The following is a 24,859-nucleotide window of genomic DNA, read 5'->3' as shown; positions in this document are numbered from 1 at the left end:
ACTGGATTCTTTGACATGATCAAACAAGTCTGTATCTTTAACCCGTCTCAGATTAAGCGCTCAGGTATAATCTCATTACTTTGCTGAATGGGGCACAGGACCTGACGAAATTTTCCAAACAAAGTCTATACAACTGAGGAATTTAAAACACATTGTATACATTTACGTTTTTTATCCATTTTTAACTTGCCAGGCGTAAGGTTTTAGATTTTGAATTCAGACCCTTAAATCCAACAAATCCCAAAATTTAAGTGACAGGAAACACATTAATCGGGTGAAAGGTGAATCAACTCGGAAAAGATTTCCAGGGACGGGTAGATACTTTCGGAGAGGCCGAATTTATCCAAAATATAAATATTTCCAGTATTGATCCTTATTTTTCTGCCATTCACCCTGCCATGCTGTCAATCATTCTGTGTCACGCCAACAGTAAAGCATCTTGAGACCATTCACGTGTGGGTTTGCTTCTCAGCCCAGGCTCAGCCTCGGCTCGGTCGTGATTTTGCTTAAGAACACAGCCATGAATAAAGAATGGAACGAAAACATTCTCTGCGAGCAACTTCCCCAAAAATCCAAGAAAGGTTTGGTGATGAACAATACCTTTTCCAGCATGATGGAGCACCTTGTCATAAAGCATAAGTGATCACTAAGTGGCTCGGCAAACAAAACAGCAAAATTTTGGCCAGGAAGCCCCCCCGACCTTGATCCCATTGAGATTGTGAACTTGTGGTCAATCCTCAAGAGCCCGGTGCACAAACATAAACCCACAAATTCTGACAAACTCCAAGCATTAATTATGCAAGAAAGGGCTGCCATCAGTCAGGATGTGGCCAAGAAATTGATTGACAGCTTGTCAAAGCTAATTGCAGGGATCTTGTAAAAGAATAGTCAACACTGATTCTTTGCATAGACTTGTAACTGTCAATAAACGTCTTGGACATGTGTGAAATGCTTGTAATTATACTTCACTATCCCATAGTAACATCTGACAAAAAGATCTAAAAACACAGAAGCAGGGGACTTTGTGAAAAGTTTTGTTTGTGTCCTTTTCAAAACATTTAGCTATGGCTGCCCCAGTGAAAAAAAATACACTTTAGTGTATTACACATGTATTGAAATCTTCGATAGTACATTGCAAATATACTAACAAAGTTGTACCATAAGTTAATATATAAAAAGTATACCAACATCATGCTTTTACCAAATTTTAGAATTAAACTTTAAACATGCTTCAAAATTATTGTATTATAGTACACTTTCCAAAAATAGATTATAGGAAAATATACTTTAAGTGAAAGGTTGGTCTAGTTTCTTATTTAGGTCTTAGATAATAATTTAAACTGCTTTTAAATTTATTTTTGCTTAAATTAATCGCTGTACAAATGTACAGAAAGTATTCTCGTGTGCGCACTTTTGGAAGCGTTTTTGCAAGCTAAATCTCCCTCAAATCGCCCTCAAACTCGTTTTAGATAATTAATAAAACTCATTCAAGATAATTTATGTTTGCACTCTCTCTCTTCTGTGCGCTCACTATCATAAAGCTACAATTGCACAAACTGCAGCAGCGTTATAACTATATATACAGTGGAACCTCAGATTACGAGTAACAAGGTTTGGTGTTCCGCAAGACGAGCAAAGATTTTTAATAAATTTAACTTGAAAGATGAGCATTGTCTTGGTTTACGAGCACCGAGTATCATGTTTCACGCATGCGCTTCTTGTTTTGACGCTGAACGTCACGTGATCACAACTGAGCCAACGGTTTTTCTCTCTCTTGCTCTGCGGAATCGTCTCCTCTGCTGGGTCTTAGAGCTCGTCTCTTACTGGTATAATCAACATCTGTGCACGCACTATAACACTGTGAGTATGTGTTTGTGAAACATATTTTATTTTATGTTCGGAAGCGATGTGTACAGCGCGTGTACTGTTTTTTATAACACGTGTGTGTGCGCGAGTAAGGCAAAAGAAAATCTCAATACAGAGGTTAAAAATCTATTTTCTTTCTCATCGCGGTGTGCGCGGGAAAGCGTAATTAGACACTGTGCCGTCCGTCTGTGTGTGTGTGTGTGTGTGTGTGTGTGTGTGTGTGTGTGTGTGTGTGTGTGTGTGTGTGTGTGTGTGTGTAACCACCCATTCACGAAAACCCACGTGCGCACTGAAATGAAGGCACAAGACACACTCGGCTCTCCGAAGAAACTCTTCTCAAATCTTTTCAGAGGTAAGGTGCTGGGTCATTTGTTTGTTTTACTTTACAGCAGTGATTGTTAGTTTGCGCTCACACGAGTGTCATTAGCGATGTTTATTGCTTTCTTTTTTTTTTTTTAGATAAAACAGTGTAGCAGGAGATTTGATTCATGACCGCTGTTTACAGAAGTGTAGTCCAGTGCGGAAGTTGCATTGTGGGTAATACAGTCCGCTGTGTGTGAACGCGAATGCGAGATTTAAGTTAGGATATAGAGCCTGAGTTTTGTTCTTCAGTAGTTTTTTTTTGTTGGATTTAAGTGCAGGATCCACCCGAAAGTTTGTACTATAACCTGACAATGCAGAAAATAAAAGAACGGTTTGTCCATCTCATCATTACACGAGCATGAATTAACGGGCTGTTACGCTGTCGCAAACAACATTAAAAAAAAAAAAAAAGAAGCTTTAATAATTTAGGAGAGAACAACAGTCTTTCCGTTAATGTGTGTGTGAGTGCGTTTAAACGAGATAAGGAAGTTTTAATGTGTAAGATTATAATTTTTATGGGAAAATTATATTTGGTTTACAAGTGTTCTGGAATACGAGCCCACTTCGAATTATGCTCGTAATCCGAGGTTCCACTGTGTGTGTGTGTGTGTGTGTGTGTGTGTGTGTATATATATATACATACACACACTTAACAAAAATATAAACGCAACACCTTTGTTTCTGCTCCGATTTTTCATGAGATGGACTTAAAATCTAAAATTCATTCCAGATACACAATATTACCATTTCTCTCAAACATTGTTCACAAATCAGTCTAAATGTGTGATAGTGAGCATTTCTGCTTTGCTGAGATAATCCATTCCACCTCACAGGTGTGCCACATCAAGATGCTGATCTGACGTCATGAGTAGTGCACAGGTGTACCTTATACTGCCCACAATAAAAGGCCACCCTGGAATGTGCAGTTTTGTCTCACAGCAAAATGCCACAGATGCCACAAGCATTGAGGGAGCGTGCAATTGGCATGCTGACAGCAGGAATGTCAACCAGATCTGTTGCTCGTGCATTGAATGTTCATTTCTCCACCATAAGCCGTCTCCAAAAGCGTTTCAGAAAATATGGCAGTAAATCCAACCGGCCTCACCAGCCCAGGACCTCCACATCCAGCAGGTTCACCTCCAAGATCATCTGAGACCAGCCACTCAGACAGCTGCTGAAACAATTGGTTTGCATAACCAAACAATTTCTGCACAAACTGTCAGAAACCGTCTCAGGGAAGCTTAACTGCATGCTCGTCGTCCTCATCGGGGTCTTGACCTGACTCCAGCTCGTCGCTGTAACAGACTTGAGTGGGCAAATGCTCACATTCAATGGCGTCTGGCACGTTGGAGAGGTGTTCTCTTTACAGATGAATCTCGGTTTACATGGTTCAGGGCAGATGGCAGACAGCGTGTGTGGTGTCGTGTGGGTGAGCGCTTATATATATATATATATATATATATATATATATATATATATATATATATATCAATATACATACACACACACATACACACACTATATATATATATATATATATATACACATAGTAACAGTAGGAATTGTTGTAATGTACTTATAATACATTAAATATATACTTACATTTCATTAATTACTGTCAGGTACACACACAGCCATATACTTTAAGTGTACTAAGTATACTTAAAAGTGTTCCACCTCAGCACACAAAAGTATGCTTAATACAATTAAAATTGTGTTTTGGTAGAATTTAATTACAACTTAAATACACTTAGTACAAACTTCAAGTATACTGTACTAGTCAATAGTCTGGAGAAAGTACACTTAAGTATGCTTTGGCATGCGAGGATTTAATATACTTAGCATACTTTTTATTTACTTGGGTGTACACCAATACCAGACTAATACTATACCTCCTCTTGGTTAATCTTCTGTTTTTCTTTTTTTCTTTCTTTGTTTTTGTGTGGTGCAAGTAAAGCAGACAACTGTGGGTGGCCTAAGTTCGACCACCCTGAAAGCATCTGCATTCTTTTAGAAATTTTAGGTATCCACTTTTTGAGCCAATTTATACGAATTTAAGCAATTTTTAAAAATATAATAGACATTATTTAGTTTTTTTTTTTTGGGGGGGGGGGGGGGGTGGTATTTAATTTTATGAATTTTGTTAATGTGCCATTTTAAAGATTAGATCTTTTTAAACATTGAACTGTTCAAATCTACATTTTTTTAAAAAGGACATACCTAAAAGAAAAAATAAGCCATGGTGGTCAAATGAAAGGACACACGAAAGTCACTGTACCGATCACAGCTGGAAGGACGGACAAAATTAGATCAAGATAAAAATAAGCATCAAAAAGAGGAAACCACCCACACACATTCCTTCCACACTTCATTTTCCCATTTTGTATATCACCATCAATCAAATTTTGTAAACACATTCAAGATGAAATCCCAGTAATGTGCTTAAAGTAAGAATAATAGTCAGGTCTTATCCACAGGATTTAAAAAACTAATCGCAGTAGAACACATATTTTAACAAAGTATGCATGTGGGCGAAATGGCCTGTTTGGGCATAAAAATCTTTGATGTTTAGATCAGTATGTGGGAGTGTTTGGCAAGCATTTCTCAAGTAAACCAGGTGCTATGCTGTTTGCCTGGATTTTGTGGCTTGTTTTCTCGAAAGGGAGAGGGACAGGGAGAGAAAGACACCAATATTTTCTGCAGCACTCTTACCGCAGATGCACTGGCGGACAGAACATAATTGCGGGGCCTAGTCTCCTGAAAATCAGGTGCAGCCTAAAAAGTGAAGGGGGGAAACAGAATTTTACACAGAATCATGCATCCATATAAAACTGCCTTAGCACACAGCACACTTAGTTCAAACTAAGGAAACACAAACAAAAGCAAGCAAGCAGCAAAGCAAAACATGAGATGTAGAGTCAAGTGGTTTATTCGTTGTCATTACTGAAAAGCAAGAAGCGCCAGCCAGGACAGACTTGTTATTGTTGCATAATCTTATCTACTTAATATTTAGCAGCACTTCATATCATGTCTTCTTGTCCTTTTTTTTTTTTTTTTTTAAATAGTTTTTTTTCCTAACATGTCTGTATGGAGGCGGCATAAGAGTGTCATGGTTAGCACTGCGGCCTTGCACCTCCAGGGTCGAGGGTTCGATTCCCACCAGGGTCTGTGTGCAGGGAGTTTGCATGTTCTCCCGTGCTTGGTGGGTTTCCTCCAAGTACTCCGGTTTCCTCCCACAGTCCAAAGACATGTAGATTAGGTAAGTGACATTACCAAAAGTTGCATGTTTTGTGTATGTGTGCGCATGTGAGGGTGCGCGTCCAGCAATAGATTGGCACTCTGTCCAGGTCATACCGTGACTCGTGTCATAGGTGTCCAGGCCCTTCACGACCCAGGATAAGTGGTATAGATGAATGAATGAATGTTTACATGGTGTGTAAAATGGGAAAGTCAGGCATAATCTTCCTCTTTTTTTTTTTTCTTTTTTGGATTTTTCCAATTTTCTCCCCTAATTTAGTCGTGGCCAATTCCTCCCCGTCACTAGGGGGCTCCCACATTAAGACTACTACTACCACTCAGCTGGGAGGGCCGAAGATGATCACATTTTTCCTCTGAACCGCATGACGTCAGGCGACCGGATCTTTTCGAACTGCCTGCTCACGCACCATTAGGGGCGGACTACCACACTCGGAGGAAAGCGCTAGCCACTCCTTCTGTGTGCGCAAGCTCACAGACGCCCGTGATTAGCTGTAGAGCCGTAATTAATGTGGAAGTGCGAGTACCTCTCATCCCTCCCCCCTGAGAGGGCTCGGCCAATCAGCTCTCTCTAGACCTCCGGCTGTGAGATGTAACAGCATCACCCAGGGTTCGATCTCCGGATGATAGGGCGAGCACTTTATCACTGCGCCACTCGGAGGCCCCATCATCAGTTGCATCTTTGCATCAATAGGCATCAATTCAGAATTCTATTATAAAAATCAAATGTTATGAAAAATAAAGAAATAAAAACTTTCGGGTTCAATCATCAAGACTTGGACCACAACACAATCCACCTTGTGCAGCTTTATATGCATGTACAGTATATGCTTGTTATTTTGGGGTTTTTTTAGGTTCAACTTTGACGTAAAAATACGTTCCCTTGTTAAGATCATCTGAACAATCCAGTGGGATCAATTAACTAAACACTTAACGAAATCCACTGCCAAATAAAAAAATTTACATGCTGGGTTATATAGATGCAACATGCAAGGGATATACAGTGGAACTTTGGATTGCGAGTAACATGGTTTGCGAGCATTCTGCAAGACGAGCAAAAAGTTTTTATACATTTTGACTTGAAAAACGAGTGAGTCTATACACGAATACCAAGTATCATCAAGTATCATGTAGCACGCATGCGCTTTTAGTTTTGACGTCATCACAACTGGTTCTTTTCTCTCTCGCACTGCGGAATTGTGGGTAATCGTCTCTCATGCTCGTTCTTAGTGCACATGCGTCACTCGTATAGTCAACATCCAGGTGTGTCTTTCTACACAGCAGCCCCCTTAACCACACCCCTTCCCTTGTTTTCTCCTCTCTATGGTCTCAGTAACTACAGCCATGATTCTTTTCAAAGGTAACATGCCGGTTAGTTTGTTGTATTTTTACTTTATATTTTTTTCATTTTTCCCAATTTTCTCCCTAATTTAGTCTTGTCCAATTCCTCCCCAACACCAGGGGGATCCCACATTAAGGCTACTACCACTCAGTTGGGAGGGCCGAAGACTATCATGCGTTTTTACCGAACCATGTGGCTCACACACTGAGGACAGCGCCATCTGCTTCTTCCGCTTGCATGAGCTCACAGACGCCCCTAATTGGCTGTAGAGCTGTGATTAATATGGGAGCACTACAGTAAGTATCTCTTATCCCGCCCCTCTGAGAGAGTTTGGCCAATCAGCTCTCTCTAGACTTTCGGCTGTGAGAGGTTACAGCATCACCCAGGAATCAAACTCGCGATCACCGAATGATAGGGCGAGCACTTTACCATGTATTAATTATTTAATTAATTATATTTTATGAATATTTTTGGATTGTCCAGCAAATCATTAGAGTTTACATTATTACTTATGGGGGAAATTTGCTTTGATACACGAGTGCTTTGATATACAAGCATGCTTCCGTAACGAATTATACTTGCAATTCAAGGTTCCACTGTCTATGATTTTATATAAAAGGCAAGGTCTACATCATTTTAAGATTTTCATACTTGGTTAGTTAGTATTACAGTAATGCAGTATTTTGTGTGCAGTACAATGATGCAGTATTTTATTATCAGAATACTGCAGTGTTTTAAATGCAACACTTTCGAATAGCAAACCATTTACATGTTTTTAAATGTAAATGTTTTGTTTGTATTCGTCATATCTGTTTAATTATTTGACCTTCAAAGATTTTTACATGTACATGAATTTAGACATATCCCAATTTTTCTTTTTTCATTATTGTAAATTTAGGCAAAGTGTGTAAAAATCATTTTTCAAGTTCCTGTCTTATGGAAACTCAAGGTTGACTAATAATAAAAGGTTTGGTGCCACATCTACACCTATTTTGGAGAAAATGGTACTGTGTTCTTGCAAAATCCTCTCTGTTCAACCCCGTTCCTTTCACTTTTATAAATGTTCTTAAAAAATTTGCATGGTAAAAAGACTCCAACTTTTCTTGACCTGTTTTATTTGGGGCTGGTGAGGCAAGGTGGTGTTTTTCATGTTATATAAATGGTTTAAACTGAATAAATATTTTGATCTTCATTTAAACATTCAGACTTTAAACAATTATTGTAAATTTATTGTATTTTTCTCACTGATTTTACCCCCTAATTTAGTCATATATAATTCTCATCCACATATTAAAAGGTTAAAATGTGCTTCTTCTGAAAGACATGGAGCCCCTGAACATGTCTTTCTGAATTGTTTATTCAGACTCGAACTTTTTCACCACTCAGACAACTAACAGCTAACCACCCCTTCCGCTTGCTTGAGCTCACAGTCATTCAGGATCGGCTCGTGTCACTATGATTAATGGAGCATGGGCAATTTGCTTTATAAAATGGCAAAAAAATCTTTAAAGCAAGTTTATGAAAGCGATCATTAATTTACTTTGTGACAGTTAAGTAAGAGAACAAAGACATTTAAATCTATAAACCATCCACAACAGTATGAACAGCAAACCCAGTTTTCTAACATCTTCCCCTAGCTTGACCTGAGCACTGTATAAATGCTTGACAGGTGTCTGTCCATAAGGTGTTTTGAAAATGAACCTGTAAATCCTAATAGCTACCTCTGTACATCAATCACTGCATAACTGGACTTTACAATACTACCATATATATATACACATATTACACACACACACACACACACATATATACACACACGCTATATATATATATATATATATATAATGTGATGATTGACAATGATTGGTTTATTTGTTTATAAGTTTATGATCTAAGTACAGAAAAAGTTTTTTTATTGACAGTTACGTTTCATCTAGACAGTGAATGAAACTAAAAAGTTAGGAAGCAAAAGTGAAAAGTCAGCAGTGAAACCAAAAAAAATAAATAAATAATGAGGAGCAAAAGTGAAAAACTGACGACTGAAACCGAAAAACTCAACAGTGAAACTTTAAAAAAAAAAAAAAACACGAGGCACGAAAGTGAAAAACTGGAGACCAAAAGCAAAAAGCAAAAAAAAAATAAAAAATTAAATGAAACTTAAAATACTGAGAAATGAACATAAAGCGAAAAAAATATATAACAGTTTCAAATTATTTTCAATATCAGTAATTTTTTTATTTATTCCGGTATCCTTGATTACTCCTATATACCAAAATGAATTTACCATATAGCCCGGGCACAAGGTATTTGGCACAAGTTAAGCTTGCGTGTGTATTGGTATACAGTAGTATGTGCGTGTGTGCCTGCGTTTTTCCTCCTGTGCACAGGATATGAATTATAATCTTTCACATAATTGCCTATATTCTTTTGAAATCAATGATGTAGACAGACACACCTCAAACATCCAGTGCAAATGTCAAGGAATAAAATGCGGGAAGCAGAGGGAGACATGTGTGTCAATTCCGGTGTGCTGATACAATAGGTCATACTAAAGATATCCTTTCATTTTGTCGAAAGACATTTTTCATTATGTACGGCAGCTTACTCACAAGTTAAGCCTGTGTTTACAATAATGCAACGTTTCTACATTTGTACGTTAGTCCCAGACAGTGCCGTTCAGAGCTATGCTTTAACTGACCTGATTATTCTTTGCCCATTTTAATAAAATAGGCACAAGTCTTAGCTGATTGGAAATAAGTGAGAGCCTTTAAATACAGATCAAACCAGACACAACCAAAGAGAAACAATATGCAAGACAAACGTTCTCACACACAGACACTGGTACTCACATCTCCCTCACACTGTGCAAATGACAACAAAGAAACGTGTTAATGCGCATAAATAAAGATAAGGGATGGCACTCCACGCATCTACAGACAAACATCCACACACAAACACAAATGCGACAGACAAGAAAATGATGACTGTTCCATGTATTGCTGTAGTATTATAGTTAATCTAATGATAAGTTATTTTTTTAGTCAAGACTTTAACTATGGTCTTTACTTATAGAACAGAATGAGGCAGTGCATCACATTACCCTGGGTATCATATTACACAAGGTTTTTATATATTATATATATTATCCTATAAGAGTCTGTCTTCAGTATGATTCATGATGATACCACCAGCCAACACCTGCAAGAACTATAAAACGTTTACGGGGGTGGAGAGGGAACATCCCAGCCGCAGGAATAGGTGGGACTAAATGCTATTTTTAGAAGCTTCTTTTCTATCCACTAGAGATAGATGACGTAATTTGCCACGGCAGCAGTTCCAGGAATGATCTTCGCAGAGCACATGTGAAGATTTCCTAATCTCCTGATGCAACTCCATCACGAGTAGAAACATAAACACGCCCCTCACATGGTGACTCTACTTCATCATCGTGCTGACTCACAGTAACGTTGCACCATTCAGAGATGGCATTGTTCCCTGAATGAAGTCAGATTTGCATGTAGGGGAGGGGGAAACCTACTATTTACTGTATAACCCAGGGTTGGAAATGGATGAACTAAATCGAAAACAGAGGTTCAGAAAAGACTTAAGCAAGCAGTAACATGACTCACAGCAGCTTTCGCTTCCGCAAGCTTGGCTTTCTTCAGACGTGCTTTGCAGACATCCAAGTCAAGGCGGCGGTTCTCCAGTAGCCTTCTTTCTTTCTGAAAGAAACATAGTTGATCTGAACACATGTAACCTTTCACAAAGTCATGGGCAGACAAGTCCGATTGTATTGAATAATAATAATAATAATAATAAAATCGCAATTAAGTCATCTAATCATTTCGATTCATAAACATTCACATTTTATAACACCTTCCATATTTTCTTTCGATTGTGTAAAGCTGCTTTGCAACTATGAAAACTGTTTAAAGCGCTATACTAATAAAATTTAATTTAATTTTACATACAGATCACATTTGTGATTCTCATTCTCTTTCTGTACAAGCACGTTTTCTCATTTCCTGAAAAGTTAATCTTACCGATATGGTTCTCCAGTCACCCTCGAGGAAATTCCGCAAAGGTGTGAGGAAGCTGACAGCTGATGCTTGTAAGAACTCTCTCTCTGCAATCCCTAGCCTTCTCTGATAGTCTCCTACGGTGTACAACGTACTTCCTGAACACACAAACACAGCAAAATAGTATTTCCCATTACATGAGGCTTATTTTCATTTGAAAACAAATTATTAAAATGCCTTTAGATTTGATTACAGTACCCAATGTGGGGGCGGTTCATATGTGAAAACAAATCCTCATGCCCTCAGGACCACTCTTTCACAAGTTGAGTCTTGGAATAATATTCCAACAATGGGTGCATGGCTTCATCACATTGGATATTTCATTACTAAAGATGGCTGTGAGCCTTGAGGGGAATTGGATATGACTAAATTGGGGAGAAATTTAGGAACTCCCATATATACAGCACATGTATATTTTTCCTCCAGCCACGCCAGGCATGATGTCATGGCAATAAGCACCTGTGGCCTCGCACGTCTAGGGCCGAGAGGTCGATTTTCATTCCCTGGTTTCCTCCAGATACTTTGGTTTCCTCCCACAGTTCACAAACATGCATAATGGGCTAAAGTTTCCAAATTCCCCACAGTGCAAGAGTGTGACCGTGTATCTATCTAATCTGTTTGTGTTATACAGTCATGTGTAAAAGTTAGGGCCTCCTCTTTTAATTTGAAGTGTTTTTGTGTAAAAACATTACAGTACAAAAATCACCCGATCTTAGCAGTTGTTAGTATAAGGTAAATACAACCTTAGACAGACAACAATATAATTTTTCCCCCATAGTGCCATTTATTTAACAGAAATGAAGGCATAAGACAAGCTTGTAGGTCCACTTTCAGCAGCAAGCAAGTGGAAATAATTGCATCTGTTTGACTTTATCAGTCGGTCACATAAATTTGGTTTGGACCATTGTTCAGACTTTTTTCCCCTCTAGGCATTCCAGGAAACTGGCAAACGTTCTGCATTTATATAAAGGGTGCATACAGATGATTAGCAGCACCTGGCTGCCACCTACCCTCTTCAGCCCTGTGGAAGTAGTCAGGGCGGGAGGGGGTGGGTAGGTGGTGGAGTCCTACGTTTTTTTTTTTGTTTGTTTGTTTTTTTCGGTTTCATTTTTAATGTCATTACCAATTCTGTATTTTTGTAAATTTTGTACAAGAACAACATACAAACAGACTCAGATACTTAAATCTCTCTCTTTCCCATTCATAAGGTAACTGTGATATGGTCATGGGCTGTACCGAGTTGTAATTTTATAGGTTCAACAAATTAGAGGGCACTGAAATTCACATGTCATGAGTGATTCATCTGTTTTGGTGCCCTGTGTGTGGGAGGATCATTCCCACAATACTTAAAAAAACCAAACAACCTAAGGAAATCCAAGATCTCCTATTCTGAAATAAATGAGCGGGAGATGCCATCCAGCCCACACCAAATCATCTTCCTTTCATTACAGATAAAACTTATAAACACAGTTTTTTTCGAAATGTGGCATCCTGTTGTTAAACATTCCTGTGGTTAAACAGGGATGGAAAAGGTTTAAACAAGTAAAAAAAAAAAAAGTCCAAAATAGTCCTACAGTATAAAGCAGAGACTCATTAAAATAGTCATAAAAGAAATGTCATATTTATAAATAATATTCAAAGTTAAAACCTGTTGCCAAATATTAGCCGGAAACTGCTATTACCACTGGCATGAGTTTATTTTTTATTTTTTTATTTAAAAGACAAAGTGTTGTTCATCAGTCATAGTCCGCGATTTATCATAATTAATCACAATTTTTAAATGCTCAGATTTACTTGTTGGGATCAGAGGAATACTGCACCTCTTAAGACCCCTGCTGGAATGCCCAAGTGTCTGCTTGGTGGTGCTGGGACTCGAACCCATGATGTTCTAATTAGTAATCAGATTCCTTAATCTTTTGCACCTCCAGTTCCATTACTCAACTTCCTCTGGACAATATACGTTTCTGTTAAGGGGCAATTCACCTGGGCATCACACTCAAATCAGTCTGTTGAACCTTCCATCACAAAGCCGGAGGTGGAAGGTAACACCAAGTAAGTAGATTTACTTCACTTCCCTGTCTAAGAACATATTTTAGGTATTTGTACTATAACATTTGTTTTATTAACTCAACACAATTTGTGCATAGTGTTGCATTACATAACCAGTAGTACAACACTAAGCACACATACTGTATGTACACACTAAATTTTTCTTATTTTGTCTCTCATAGTTGAGGTAAACCTATGATGAAAATTACAGGCCAGTTAATCTTTTTAAGTGGAAGAATTTGCACAATTAGTGGCTGGCTGACTACTTTTTTGCCCCACTGTGTATATGGGGTCGGAATATATTAGTTATTGACCTAGTTAACCCAGTGTAAGTATGTATCCAATGATGTAAACTTTAAAGCACTTTTTGTAAGTCGCTCTGGATAAGAGCGTCTGCCAAATGCTTAAATGTATATATAAATGTGCAATATAAAGTTATCCTTCTAAGACATGCCTTTTTTTTTTTTTTTTTTTTTCAGCATAACCTCGGCAAGATGATTACATCTTGGTTTTTTTGCTCATATGTTTTTAATGGTTGTTCTAGTTCATATCTGTGACCAAATGATGATAATAGTAATAATAATAATATTATCATTGTAATCACTCGCTCATTGTTTATACCGCTTTACTTTGTATGCAGGGTCACGGGGGGCCTGGAGCCTCTCCCAGGAGACTTAGGGCACGAGGTGGGGTAGACCGTGGACGGTGTGCCAATCCATCGCAGGGCACACACACATTCTGTATAGACAGACTTAAACGCTCATTTACACACCATGTGCAATTTGGGACGTTCCCATATGTCTGGTTCCAATACAAAGGAGACAGAACACACCAGTCATTACTGTTTCAGTAGGCGGGTGGTCATAATGTTGTGGCTGATGAGTGTGTATTTTATTATATGCAATCATTCTTATCGGAAATGTCGCAAACTGTTATAAATGTGATCTTTTTATTGAACAGTAAAAAATTTTATTTGGGTAGGAAATCAGCGTTTTGTCCTTTGGGCTCTCGGTGATCCTTCAGTAACATGGCATCTGCTTATAAACAATAGCTGAGGCCGAACATTTTGCTCAAGTCCTGACAAAAACAACGAACAAATAGTTTACATTTAAAGGAAGAGAATTCTAATTTCATTTTTTTTTTTTTTATATCTACATACCGATCATGATAATTGTTTGTAAAGGCAGTTTGGTAGCACTGTTTGTGTCATTTACTAATGCGAGTTTAATTTTATGCGCACATGCAGATGAATGCATTTGTATGCACTATGGATGCATAAAATCTCCTGTCCATAGTCCTCCTAATGCCATTCTACAGCTTTTAACTACGATTGGTTCAATAGGATTTCATTACTTTCATTCTGAAACTACTGTACTACTTTGTTGGTTTGGTCTCATCTGACCAGAAAACATTCTGAAACATTTGGGATGATTTAGGCAGGCTTGTTTTTTTTTTGTGTTTTTTTTTTTCAAGGCTTTTGGGAGCCTTCCTGATATTTTTATGCTTTTGTCAATTTTGGCAGAATATCCCGTTCTTGGTGTTCATGAAGCTGCTTTTTCAATTTGTACTTGAATTTTGTTAGATTTCTAGAGATGACAAAATTTTGTTTGGCCACACAATCCCCCCCACTGACACCAGTTGCAGTTTATTTCCTGGCACTGTGGTTTTTTACTGTTCATTGTGTGATGCTCATAGACCCCCAGGCCCACCCTCCATCTGTAGCCTATATGAGGGGAGGACTTGCTTCCCATGCTAACTTGTTCCCAGAAATGAACTATGAAGAAAGTTCAAGTCAAGCTGGGACTTCTCGTGAACGAAGCATAAAACAGTATGGCGTTGAGACTCAGTATGACGATGCTGGCTGAGGAGGCTCAGGGGCTACCGCAATTGTTCCTAGGAATGTTCAGCGAATGTAATGCACACAGATAAAAGCAGTGAAAAGTCTAATCATCAAAGGCAGTTTTTGTAGGATAATGTGCAACCTCATACTGATCACTTGCACATTACAGGAACTTGGCTGGGAGTGATTGTTGCCACTTCTCTGGTACTGTATAGTCCGGACCGGGAGTCCGATCATGGATCTGTCGTACAGGGAAAACGTTCTACCTTGATGGTATCTGAGCACTAGTGAAACATTGGGAAAAGTGCATTCTTGTTGCAGGAGATTATATAGAGAAATAAAAATAGTTTTCACTTTAATAACTGTGTTCTTCTATCCTGAACAAACATAAGTCCGGGTTTGACTCAATTTCATTAGTTTCATTCTGAAACTACTACTTAAAGGGTTTGGTCTCATCAGACCGGAAAACATTCTGAAACATTTGGGATGATTTACGTGGGCAGGCTTGGTTTTTTCGGGTAGGAGAAAGGGCTTTTGGGAGCCTTCCTGATCTTTTTATGCTTTTGTCAATTTTGGCAGGATATCGCATCATCATAAAGCTGCATTTTCTCCACTTCTTGCTCACATTTTCTTTTGAACCCCTCTCCTGATTAATACCTTTTAAAACAGGGCTCCTACAGTACATGCTCTGTAAGCCTTCTGCGAATCATGACTACAGCAATCAGATAAAAGCAAAACGGATTAGTAAATCCATTACTGCAACGGCACTGACCTATACATTTGTTACTTTTTTCATCTCAGAGTTACGTATAAGCAGTATATTTATTTATGTGTATATGTATATCTTATGCCGCAGACAGATTTCCAATTTAAAAGCTACATTAACCAGACTTGCAGAATGCAGATTTACTATTCCACTTTACAAAGCTTTAATTATTAAATAGGGTGTTGAAACGTTCATGACCTTTTAGCACTTGGCACAGGCAGTGAAGTATGTAACGCTCTATTTCAGTTCCGTTCCTTTGAAAATACAAGTGTGCCCTCTACTGACCACTGAAAAGCATGAAATGAAATACAGATTCTAAGCCAGGGCTATTCAATTACAAATTCAGTTGGGCCAGATTGTCAAACCAAGAGGGTTAGCTGGGCCAGTCATGTTAGCGGCAAAGCAGCTCGTAATGACAAATTTTAAAATCAACACAAACAAATTTATTGAAAAACGTAAGGTTTATTCGTCGTTTCTCTTTTAACTTTGGTCAGTTTGCAGAGCAAAAGGTGCATACAAAAAGAGCTGAATTAACAGAATCTGAGGTAGCCCCTATTTTTTCCACTTACAAAAGAAAAAAAAACTGACCTAGGCTACATATCTGACCTATCTGATCACAAAGTGCATAAAACAAAATAGTGCACAGTATTCACAACTATAACGACACTGAGGGAACATATTTTAAATCACCATGTGTGATTAGGCATGCCTCTGTTACGCATCCCACATTATATTGATGTATTGTAGGCTACAGTTACCCTGCTGACTTAGTGGGAGAAGTGACATTTTTTGTTTTGAACGAGAGCAGTGACTTTAGGTTCGTAAGTTGTCAATGCAATTCGAAGGCATTGGTGGAGAGTATGGTCAGTCAGGGAGCAACGAGAGTTGCTTTTTATGAAGTTCATGTGTGAAAAACTTGACTCACATGTATATGTTGATCCAAACATACTGAGCATGACGATCGCTACTTTCTTAATTTAGGGAACTGATGTGCGTTGACATCAGTCCAAAACACTGCAGGCCCGTTAGTGAAAAGCTCCTGTGCCATGGTTACAGATGACTGCATGTCAACAGGTTCGAGTGTGAATTTCCCCTCGTCAATGGAAGGGACCAGTTTCTTAGCTCTGGCGAATAAGTCCCCTTCTTTTGCAACAGTGAATGAGTCTCTGACAAAAACGGCCAACTCTGTGGGCAGATCAAGTCCATCCAATCGACCAGCAAAGTTATTTTTCAACATCACAATGAAATCTGTCATCACATCCGTGATTTGTGCGGGGGATGAGATGCATTTGCGGAGTGTCGGAAAATGCAGCATTCGGCCTGTGCTCAAATCATTTGCGAAAAGGTCCAGTTTAACTTGGAATGCGCGCATCTGTTCCACAAGGTCGATGACAGTTTTGTCTCTGCCTTGTAGTCCCAAATTGAGATCGGTCAGGTGTTTGAATATGCCGCTAAGAAAGCAGGAATCGGCCATGAAGTTGTCGTCCAGTATGCGACTCAAGTGCGTTTCTGCCTTTTTTTGCTTGCTGCCGCGGAGAAAAGTTATGATCTCTTCTCTGAGACCGCAGAAACGCTCCAGTGCTTTGCATTTGGACAGCCACCTCACGTCATTATGCAAAAGAAGGTTGTGGTGCTCAGCAGACATTTCTGACAGCAGCATGCGGAATAAGCGGTGTTAGGCTTGATGTGGAGCGAATAAAATTAATTATAGCCATAACGCTGTCCATTGTCATTGTCATTCTGAGCGCCCCGCTTAGTTTTGCGCACAACACCGCCTGATGCACAATGCAGTATAAGGTGATCAACTGAGGTGCAACAGCGGACCAACGTGCTGCCAAACCATTCACTTTCCCTGTCATGGACGGAGCCCCATCTGTCACAAGCATGCACACACGCTTCATATCCAGACCACTGTCTTTAAAAAAGGCGGAAATTTTCCCAAAGACTATATCGCCAGTTGTGTGTCCTTCTAACGGAAGTAGGCCAAGCAGCTCCTCTCGGAAGCATTTGCCATAAAAAAAACGGACATATATGCACAACTGAGCAGTATCAGTTTTGTCTGTGGACTCATCTACTGCTATAGACATAGTATCAGCTTTCATCAGGTCTCCTAACAGCGTTTCATACACATCAGCAGCAAGAATTTCAACCCTACGAATGTTTGAAGTATCTGACAGGGGTACGTTTTTTATAGCAGATACCACGCTCATTTTAATTTTATCGTCATTTTTCACCTCATCCACGACAGCCAGCATACAGTCCTTTACGATTTCAGAGTCTGTGAATGGCCTTTTCTCTCTCTTGGGCTGTGAATGACCGCACCATGGTAGTACTGCTCCGGTTGTAAGATGCAATCAAACTCTGCACTTTTCCAGCCCTCTCTTGAGATCCCTCTGGAAAATTGGTGCAAAAAGTGTGGTGTTTCTCAACATGATGCCTCCGCACATTGTAATCTTTAAATACTCCAACGCACTCATTACAAATTAAACACATCGGTTTGGCGTTTGGATGTGGTGGTAAAATAAACAAGTATTTGTCAGTCCAGGCAGGGTTAAACTTACGATTTTCATCGACAATTTAACGTTTCAGTGTTGAGAAAGACATATTGATTGATAGTAATCTAAGCTACTACTGGCACGCTCGTCAGTGTTTGCGTGTTGCAGGCTACGTAATTGCGTTGGAATGCGCGTTTTTGGCGGGACCATAGACATAATAAATACTTTATATTTATATTAATGTAATATATATATATAAATAAATTATATTAAATAACAATTTATAAATAATATATATTAATTTATTATCTATGGGCGGAACCACGGGCTGGGCCACTCGGAGGTCGATTCTGGGGCGCATGTGGCCCGCGGGCCGTCAATTAACTAGCCCTGTTCCAAGCCAATGAGTAATAAAAAGCAGACGGCAGCGTTCTTTGTTGAGCATTTGCTTCACTACACCTTACTTATTATATAGGAGCATTTTGTTCTAAAATTAATTTTTTAATTTTTTAATAAGAAAAAATCTCCTCTCCGTGACCGCAGGTTCAGTTTTACATACCATACGCCGTTCCAGATCCGAAGTCCTTGGCAGCATCCTGCATGTACTGTCCCAGGAGCTCACCATTTGTGGTTCTTGTCGGGATCTTTCTGTCCAGTTTCTCATAGAAGAACTCCTCGATGCGGGCACCTGAGCAAACATTAGTATTAAAAGATGGCCAAAAAACACACGTGTCTATAAACCACTCTATGAGTTGCCCTAAAGTGCTTCAGCCATCAGTGATGAAATGTATGATTAACCCTTTATGTAAAAATAAATAAATAACTTACTACTGTAGACATATCATGCGTCCCTAAAGAGATTCCAAATTGGGTTGTTTATATATGCATGTAACTTTAGTATAGACTTTTTAAGGTCAAGCATGGCACAAAAATTTCATTCTGAGGTCCATTAACCATAATATTCATTCTATTATCAATTATTAGATTGACTTTTTTTAAATCACCTAACACGATAAAAAGCTAATAGTTAAAGCTATTTTTATTACAGTATAATGTAATTCTGTATATAAGTAAAGGTCATGCACATGTATCCTAATGAGGATGCCAATAAACTCAACTACGACAGAAGGAAAGTCACTAATTTGAAAGACAGAGGCAGTTAAAACAAAAATAATTTAGTGTGATTTCTCCGTCAGCTGCAATGGCTGTTAGAGCTAAAAGCCAACTTTGAAGTATGGGTTTTACTGCATCTCGTAATACAAAAAGAATGGAGATCCAAAGAGACATACAGTAAGTGCATTAGAGTTTGAAACCATTACCTTGACAGTATAATTCTTAAAACAAAAATAATTATTTTTTCCAGAAGTATTAGTGAATGGTTAGTGTAGCTGTATTTTTTTATTCTGAACAAACCGGTGCACATCTGAGCCTGGTTCCTTAAACAAGTCGAAAAGACGTGCAGCTCGAGCTTGAACGGAATGCAAACCTAGAGCTACACTGGACTATCCAAGTAACATGAAGAGACAGAAAAACAGACACATACATACACCAAATGAAAACGAACACAGGATCACGTGTGAGGTGAGACAGACTACTGAAATTCACACGTCGTTCAGTCCGGCAACCTTAATCTCAAACAGAAATCTTGGCATTTCTTTGAAAAATAGGTTCATTTTACCTTTTTTCCTCTAACTTTCAGGAGTGGTGAGAATCACCTGGGTTCCTTTTTATGCATGTGGGGCCACACCATAAGAAATTACTCCGAAGTTACAAAGTGATTTCTAAGTATCTATATACCCTAGCAGTAGATGAAACAGAGGATTAGGACAGGCAGTGCTGAATCAAGTCTTTATAATGAATCAGCAATAACATTATAACGTAAAATGTAATGCCCTATATAGTATAGGTTCCCATTGGGCCTTCTGGGCAGCTCTGGTCCCCTGCGGCATGACTCTTATAAGACCTCCCGGGTGTGCTATGGTGTCTGGCACCAGATCCGCTGAGTTATGTGGGTTGTAGGGTAGGGCCTTCCATGGATGCTCGATCATGAGTGAGATCTGGGGAAACTGGTGGCCGGGTCCATGGCCTCGGCTCTTTGCCAGCTGAGCCCCATGTAAGGTGCGCTATGGTGCACTGGGTGATTACTGTATAAATAGATACAATTGTAAATATTAGACATAAAATTTAGGCTTTGAAACCAGACAATGTAATTGATGCAGATGTTAAACTAAACATGTCAGATTGGAACCTAGAATACTTTACTCCCCTTGAAAAGAATGAACTAATTTTACTCATCTCTTCTAAAAATTCATCAACCTGTATACAGTATTAGATCCTATACTAACACATTTTCTCAAACAGATAGTGCCAGAAATAACAGAACTCCTGCTGAGAATAATTGATTCTTTACTCAGCATTGGGTATGTCCTAAAATATTTTTAAATTAACAGTTATTGAACCGATAATTAAGAAACCTGACCTCAACCCCTGTCAGCTGTCCAATTGCAGGCCGATATCAAACCTCCCTTTTATCTCTAAGATTCTGAAAAAGATAGTAGTGGAGCAGCTATGCTCATATCTACATAGAAATAGCATACATGAACTGTATCAGTCAGGATTTAGCCCTCATTACAGAACAGAGACAGCCCTCGTTAAAGTAGTACTGTAAATGACCTCCTATTGGCCTCTGATCAGAGTTGTGTAACTATGCTTGTATTACTCGACCTCAGTGCAGCTTTTGACACCATCGATCATGGTATTCTTCTTTACAGATTAGAAAATGTAGTAGGAATTAAGAGAACAGCCCTCTCCTGTCTGAGATCCTGTTCGACCAGTATGTAGATTTAAATGGTAATTATTCTGCATACTCTCTAGTGGAGTTTGGTGTTCCACAGGGTTCAGTGTTAGGCCCACTCCTTTTTTTTCTCTGGGCACCATAATCCGTAAGCATGGTATTAGTTTTCATTGTTATGCTGACGACACACAGTTATATGTCTCAGCAAAACCAGATGAAAAAAAAACAGCTTGCTAAAGTTGAGCAATGCATAAAGAATATAAGAGACTGGATGCTAATTATCTTCCTTCTGCTTAATCCTGATAAGACAGAAGTTCTAGTCATAGGACCACATGCAGCTAAAAGCAAGCTTTTAGATCACACTTTAACTTTAGATGCTGTCTTCCCCACTCTCATAGATCACACAGGTTTGTTGATGGTGAGGTGGTTGGTTGCTTTACATCTCAGGGAGCCCTCATGTCTGTGTTTTCTTCTGGCTCTCCCTTTTAGTTATGCTGTTATAGTTAGTCCTGCCGGAGTCTCTGCTTGCACTCTACACTAAATATACTGTACATTTACCTCATACATTATGTGACTGTGACCATACTTAACTGTTATCTCTCCTCTTCTGCTCTCCCCTCTCCTGTTCTCCCTCCCCTCTCTCTCGAGCTACAAATGTTCCTGAGCTGCCAGTGATCCAGACTCCCTCTAGCCACTGGACCTGTCTAACCCATCCTGGTGCCCCACTTCTCGTTGGAGATCTCGTCAGATGGATGCCCCGTGTGTCTCTTTGGGATGCATCTGGTGTCTGGGGACATTTTTACTCTACCATAAAGACGGTTCTGGCCTCGACTGATGTTGACAGCTGTTCTCTGAGGACTTGACTTGGCCGTAGTTGCTCGATAGTTCAGTACTGGAATTTTTTTACAAATCCTCCAATAACTACCTGGACTCCACATTAACATTAATTAACATCAACTGTTATAGCTGAACTGCCTGCCGCCTAACCCACAGTATGAATGCAGATCAATTCCTGCTCTCTGTTCATCCAAATGAGGATGGGTTCCCTGTTGAGTCCGGTTCCTAGGTTTCTATCTATTGCCATCTCAGGGAGTTTTTCCTTGCCACTGTTGCCCTCAGCTTGCTCATCAGGGACTATCTGACAATTTTGATTCATACACATTCATATTCCATACAAACTTAAATAATTCTTTTGACTGCTTTGCGACAATGACGATTGTTAAATTGAATTAAATAAAATTGGATTTTCTGTAGAATCAGACCTGGACAGGCTACCCTTTTTCTCGCTACACTCATAGTCTTTGAGTCTTTGGTGACCATGATGATGTCATTAGTTTATTGCCAATCAATGTCATTGTGTTTATGTTATGACTGATCGTAAGAAGTTGACATCTCTACACGAGTCTCTGGGAATTGTTTTGTACCTGTGCTCAAAATCACACAATCTATATGACTGATCCTGAGCAGGATGGCCCGGGCTACATGCCTGCTACTGACCCTTGCATCAAGTTTTGCTGCCCTTATTGAACCACCTCCTGATGCACATTGCTCAAGCACTGAATGAAGATGCCCTGATAACATTCCTGTGAAAACTGTTGAAAACGTGAGGCAGTATGGTAGTGATGTTACTGCTGGCATTGAAAAAATCACTACAACTTGCACATCCTGATCGCTCAGACTATACAGTATTAATTATATGGGTCAGATGGCTCTCTTTCCACCCTTGCACAGAAGGTGTTCAGTTTTATGCATAGTCTTATTAAGAGGCAACAGGGAACCGAAACTGTACAAAGTACACTTGGCATCTGCACCCAAATGTGGTGTCCCAGATCAAGAGAGTGTTTGACAAAGTGAACTCATTACCGATTGAGCTGGACAGCACTCCACAACAGTTTAACTTAACCCACTGCTGTACTATTGGATACCTTTTCCCATTTCTACTGCTGATAACTCAAGTTGGATAGAATTCAGAATCTAGGTTGTAAAGTTTACCTCAATTCCCCAAGATCACCAGCAAGTCCGTGGTTTTCGGTCGCGAGTACCTGAAATACACTTGAGGACTGTGAGCTTAAAGTCCATTAAGAATTCTTGACTTCAAGAGCTCCAAATACCCTTAAGTGTTCTGCACTTGGTATACTGCCTAAATTTTTTTTTTTTTAATCCTTAGGGACTGCTGGGCGCAAGGCGTCTGTTTTGGGCATGACTGTGATTCACCATGGATAATATTTTTCAGAGGGACCATAAAATTATTATATCCCTCTTGAAAGGGGTACATTACGATCATCCACTCCAATTTACCAGGAGCTAGTGAGGGAGCCAAAATCTCCTTATAGGCTTATGAGGGTTTCTAAACTGCCCTTTAATTACTGATCAGGTCAACAAGAAATATAAAAGCCATGTAAGCTTAGCTAATAAGCCTCCTCAGATGATTCTGAGGTGAGATTTTCTTGTAGAGTTTTATCACATCGCCAACTTTCATCAACCGAAAGCATTCTGGACCATTCCAGCAGACCAAGAGGTGGCCACTGTTGTTCTGTCATGCTGAAAAGATTGTTGGTGGGTGTTGCAGCTTATCTAAACATATAGTTGCCAATTGACATTTCTGCTTCATGACGCTTTTCCCAGTCACCTCACCTTATCTCGGTTTCTTATACATGGAATAGGGAAATATGTTAACCAGGTGATTCCCACTGCTCCTGGTGATTCAAAAGTAGGTAACAGAATTCATGTTATACCTGTAACTGTGGTTCTATGAACACTGGATAACCACTGTGTAACTGATTAACCATTAGGGGGTAACAGATGCATAATATAAATTTTTTTTAACTGTTTTATAAACCCATAAATACTGTACAATTTACCATAAATTCTCTAACATTAGTAGACAATAGGGCTGTGTATCGAGTTCGATACTTTTGAAGCACCGACCGAATCGTCTCGATACTATCGAGTATCAAAAAAATCATTTTCGTTCGGTGCCAAATTTCGATACCCAAAAGTATAATCTTGTCATCGTCAGTGAGCTACAAAAAGTGCGGCATCCTTAATGTGCCCGGATCAAAAGCTGGTGATTGGCTGCTGCGAGACTGCCTTGAAAATCAATAGTTTACAGCGGTTACGCCCACTCGCCCAGAACTTGTCAAATGTGAGGCTGTAATGCACACTACATTTTAAACCGTAGCAAAAAATTTTACGCAAACGATGTTTAAGCGATCAAAAGTATGGCTACATTATGCCAAGATTGACGGCAACAGCGTGCGATGCAATATTTGTAAAAAGGTTATCGCGTCCAAGACTGGCAACACGTCAAATATGATGAAACACCTGACAGTACACGGAATTAATTTGCGAGCAGAAAGTTGCTCCGTGTTTGAGTGCAAGAAGATCACGCCGGTGCAGTCATCATCATCCTCTCAGTATTTTCCTGACTCGGGGCCTCCAACAACATGCCCACCACAAGCGTCGTCCTCCGTGACTGATGAGGATAACGGCGCGATGACTGGGGCTCCGACAGGTAAACCGGCATACACAATCGGCTAACTTTTAGCGCTTCATGCTTGTGTACCGTTAAAGTTAAGTTTAAGTTTGTGCGGGGTCACTTTAATAAATCATTTTTACCTTATGCAACGTTATGTACTGTTTGATGGCTTGAAATACGTAGCTATGTTGATGCTAAAATGCTTTAGTGATTCTTAAAAGGTTAGTTCACTGAAAAAAATTAAAATTCTGTCTCTAATTACTCACCCTAATGTTGTTCCAAACCCATAAGACCTTTGTTTATCTTTAGAACAAAAATTAAAATAATTTGGATTTAATTCAAGAGCTTTCTGATCCTCTCATAGATTTACTGGATATGCATTTTTCAATGCCCAGAAAGGAACCAAAAACATCAAAATAAGTCCATGTGATATCAGTGGTTCAATCAAAATTATAAGAAGCTGTGAGAATACTTCTGTGTACAAAAAACAAAAATAACTTTATTCAACGATTTATCTATGGGAGGATCAGAA

The 24,859-nt window shown here is 39.2% G+C and overlaps 1 protein-coding gene across 6 annotated transcripts in view; it reads right to left on the bottom strand.

Annotated features, from left to right (window-relative positions):
• sh3glb2b (SH3-domain GRB2-like endophilin B2b) overlaps positions 1-24,859 on the bottom strand; it is a 58,165-nt gene that overhangs the window by 18,394 nt on the left and 14,912 nt on the right. For 3 of the 6 annotated variants that reach the window (XM_053485293.1, XM_053485294.1, XM_053485295.1), the window contains exons 3-6: positions 18,615-18,743; positions 10,870-11,003; positions 10,456-10,548; positions 4,942-5,004 (exon numbers count right to left, since the gene is read on the bottom strand). In XM_053485293.1, the coding sequence (XP_053341268.1) occupies positions 4,942-5,004; positions 10,456-10,548; positions 10,870-11,003; positions 18,615-18,743 (419 nt within the window). The remainder of the gene's footprint in view (positions 1-4,941; positions 5,005-10,455; positions 10,549-10,869; positions 11,004-18,614; positions 18,744-24,859) is intronic. The other 3 variants (XM_053485296.1, XM_053485297.1, XM_053485298.1) reach the window with 1 other exon arrangement.

The sequence above is a fragment of the Clarias gariepinus genome, chromosome 24, assembly GCF_024256425.1.
Source record: "Clarias gariepinus isolate MV-2021 ecotype Netherlands chromosome 24, CGAR_prim_01v2, whole genome shotgun sequence".
NCBI classification, from domain to species: Eukaryota; Metazoa; Chordata; class Actinopteri; order Siluriformes; family Clariidae; genus Clarias; species Clarias gariepinus.
This window is presented reverse-complemented; position numbering and strand designations above follow the sequence as displayed.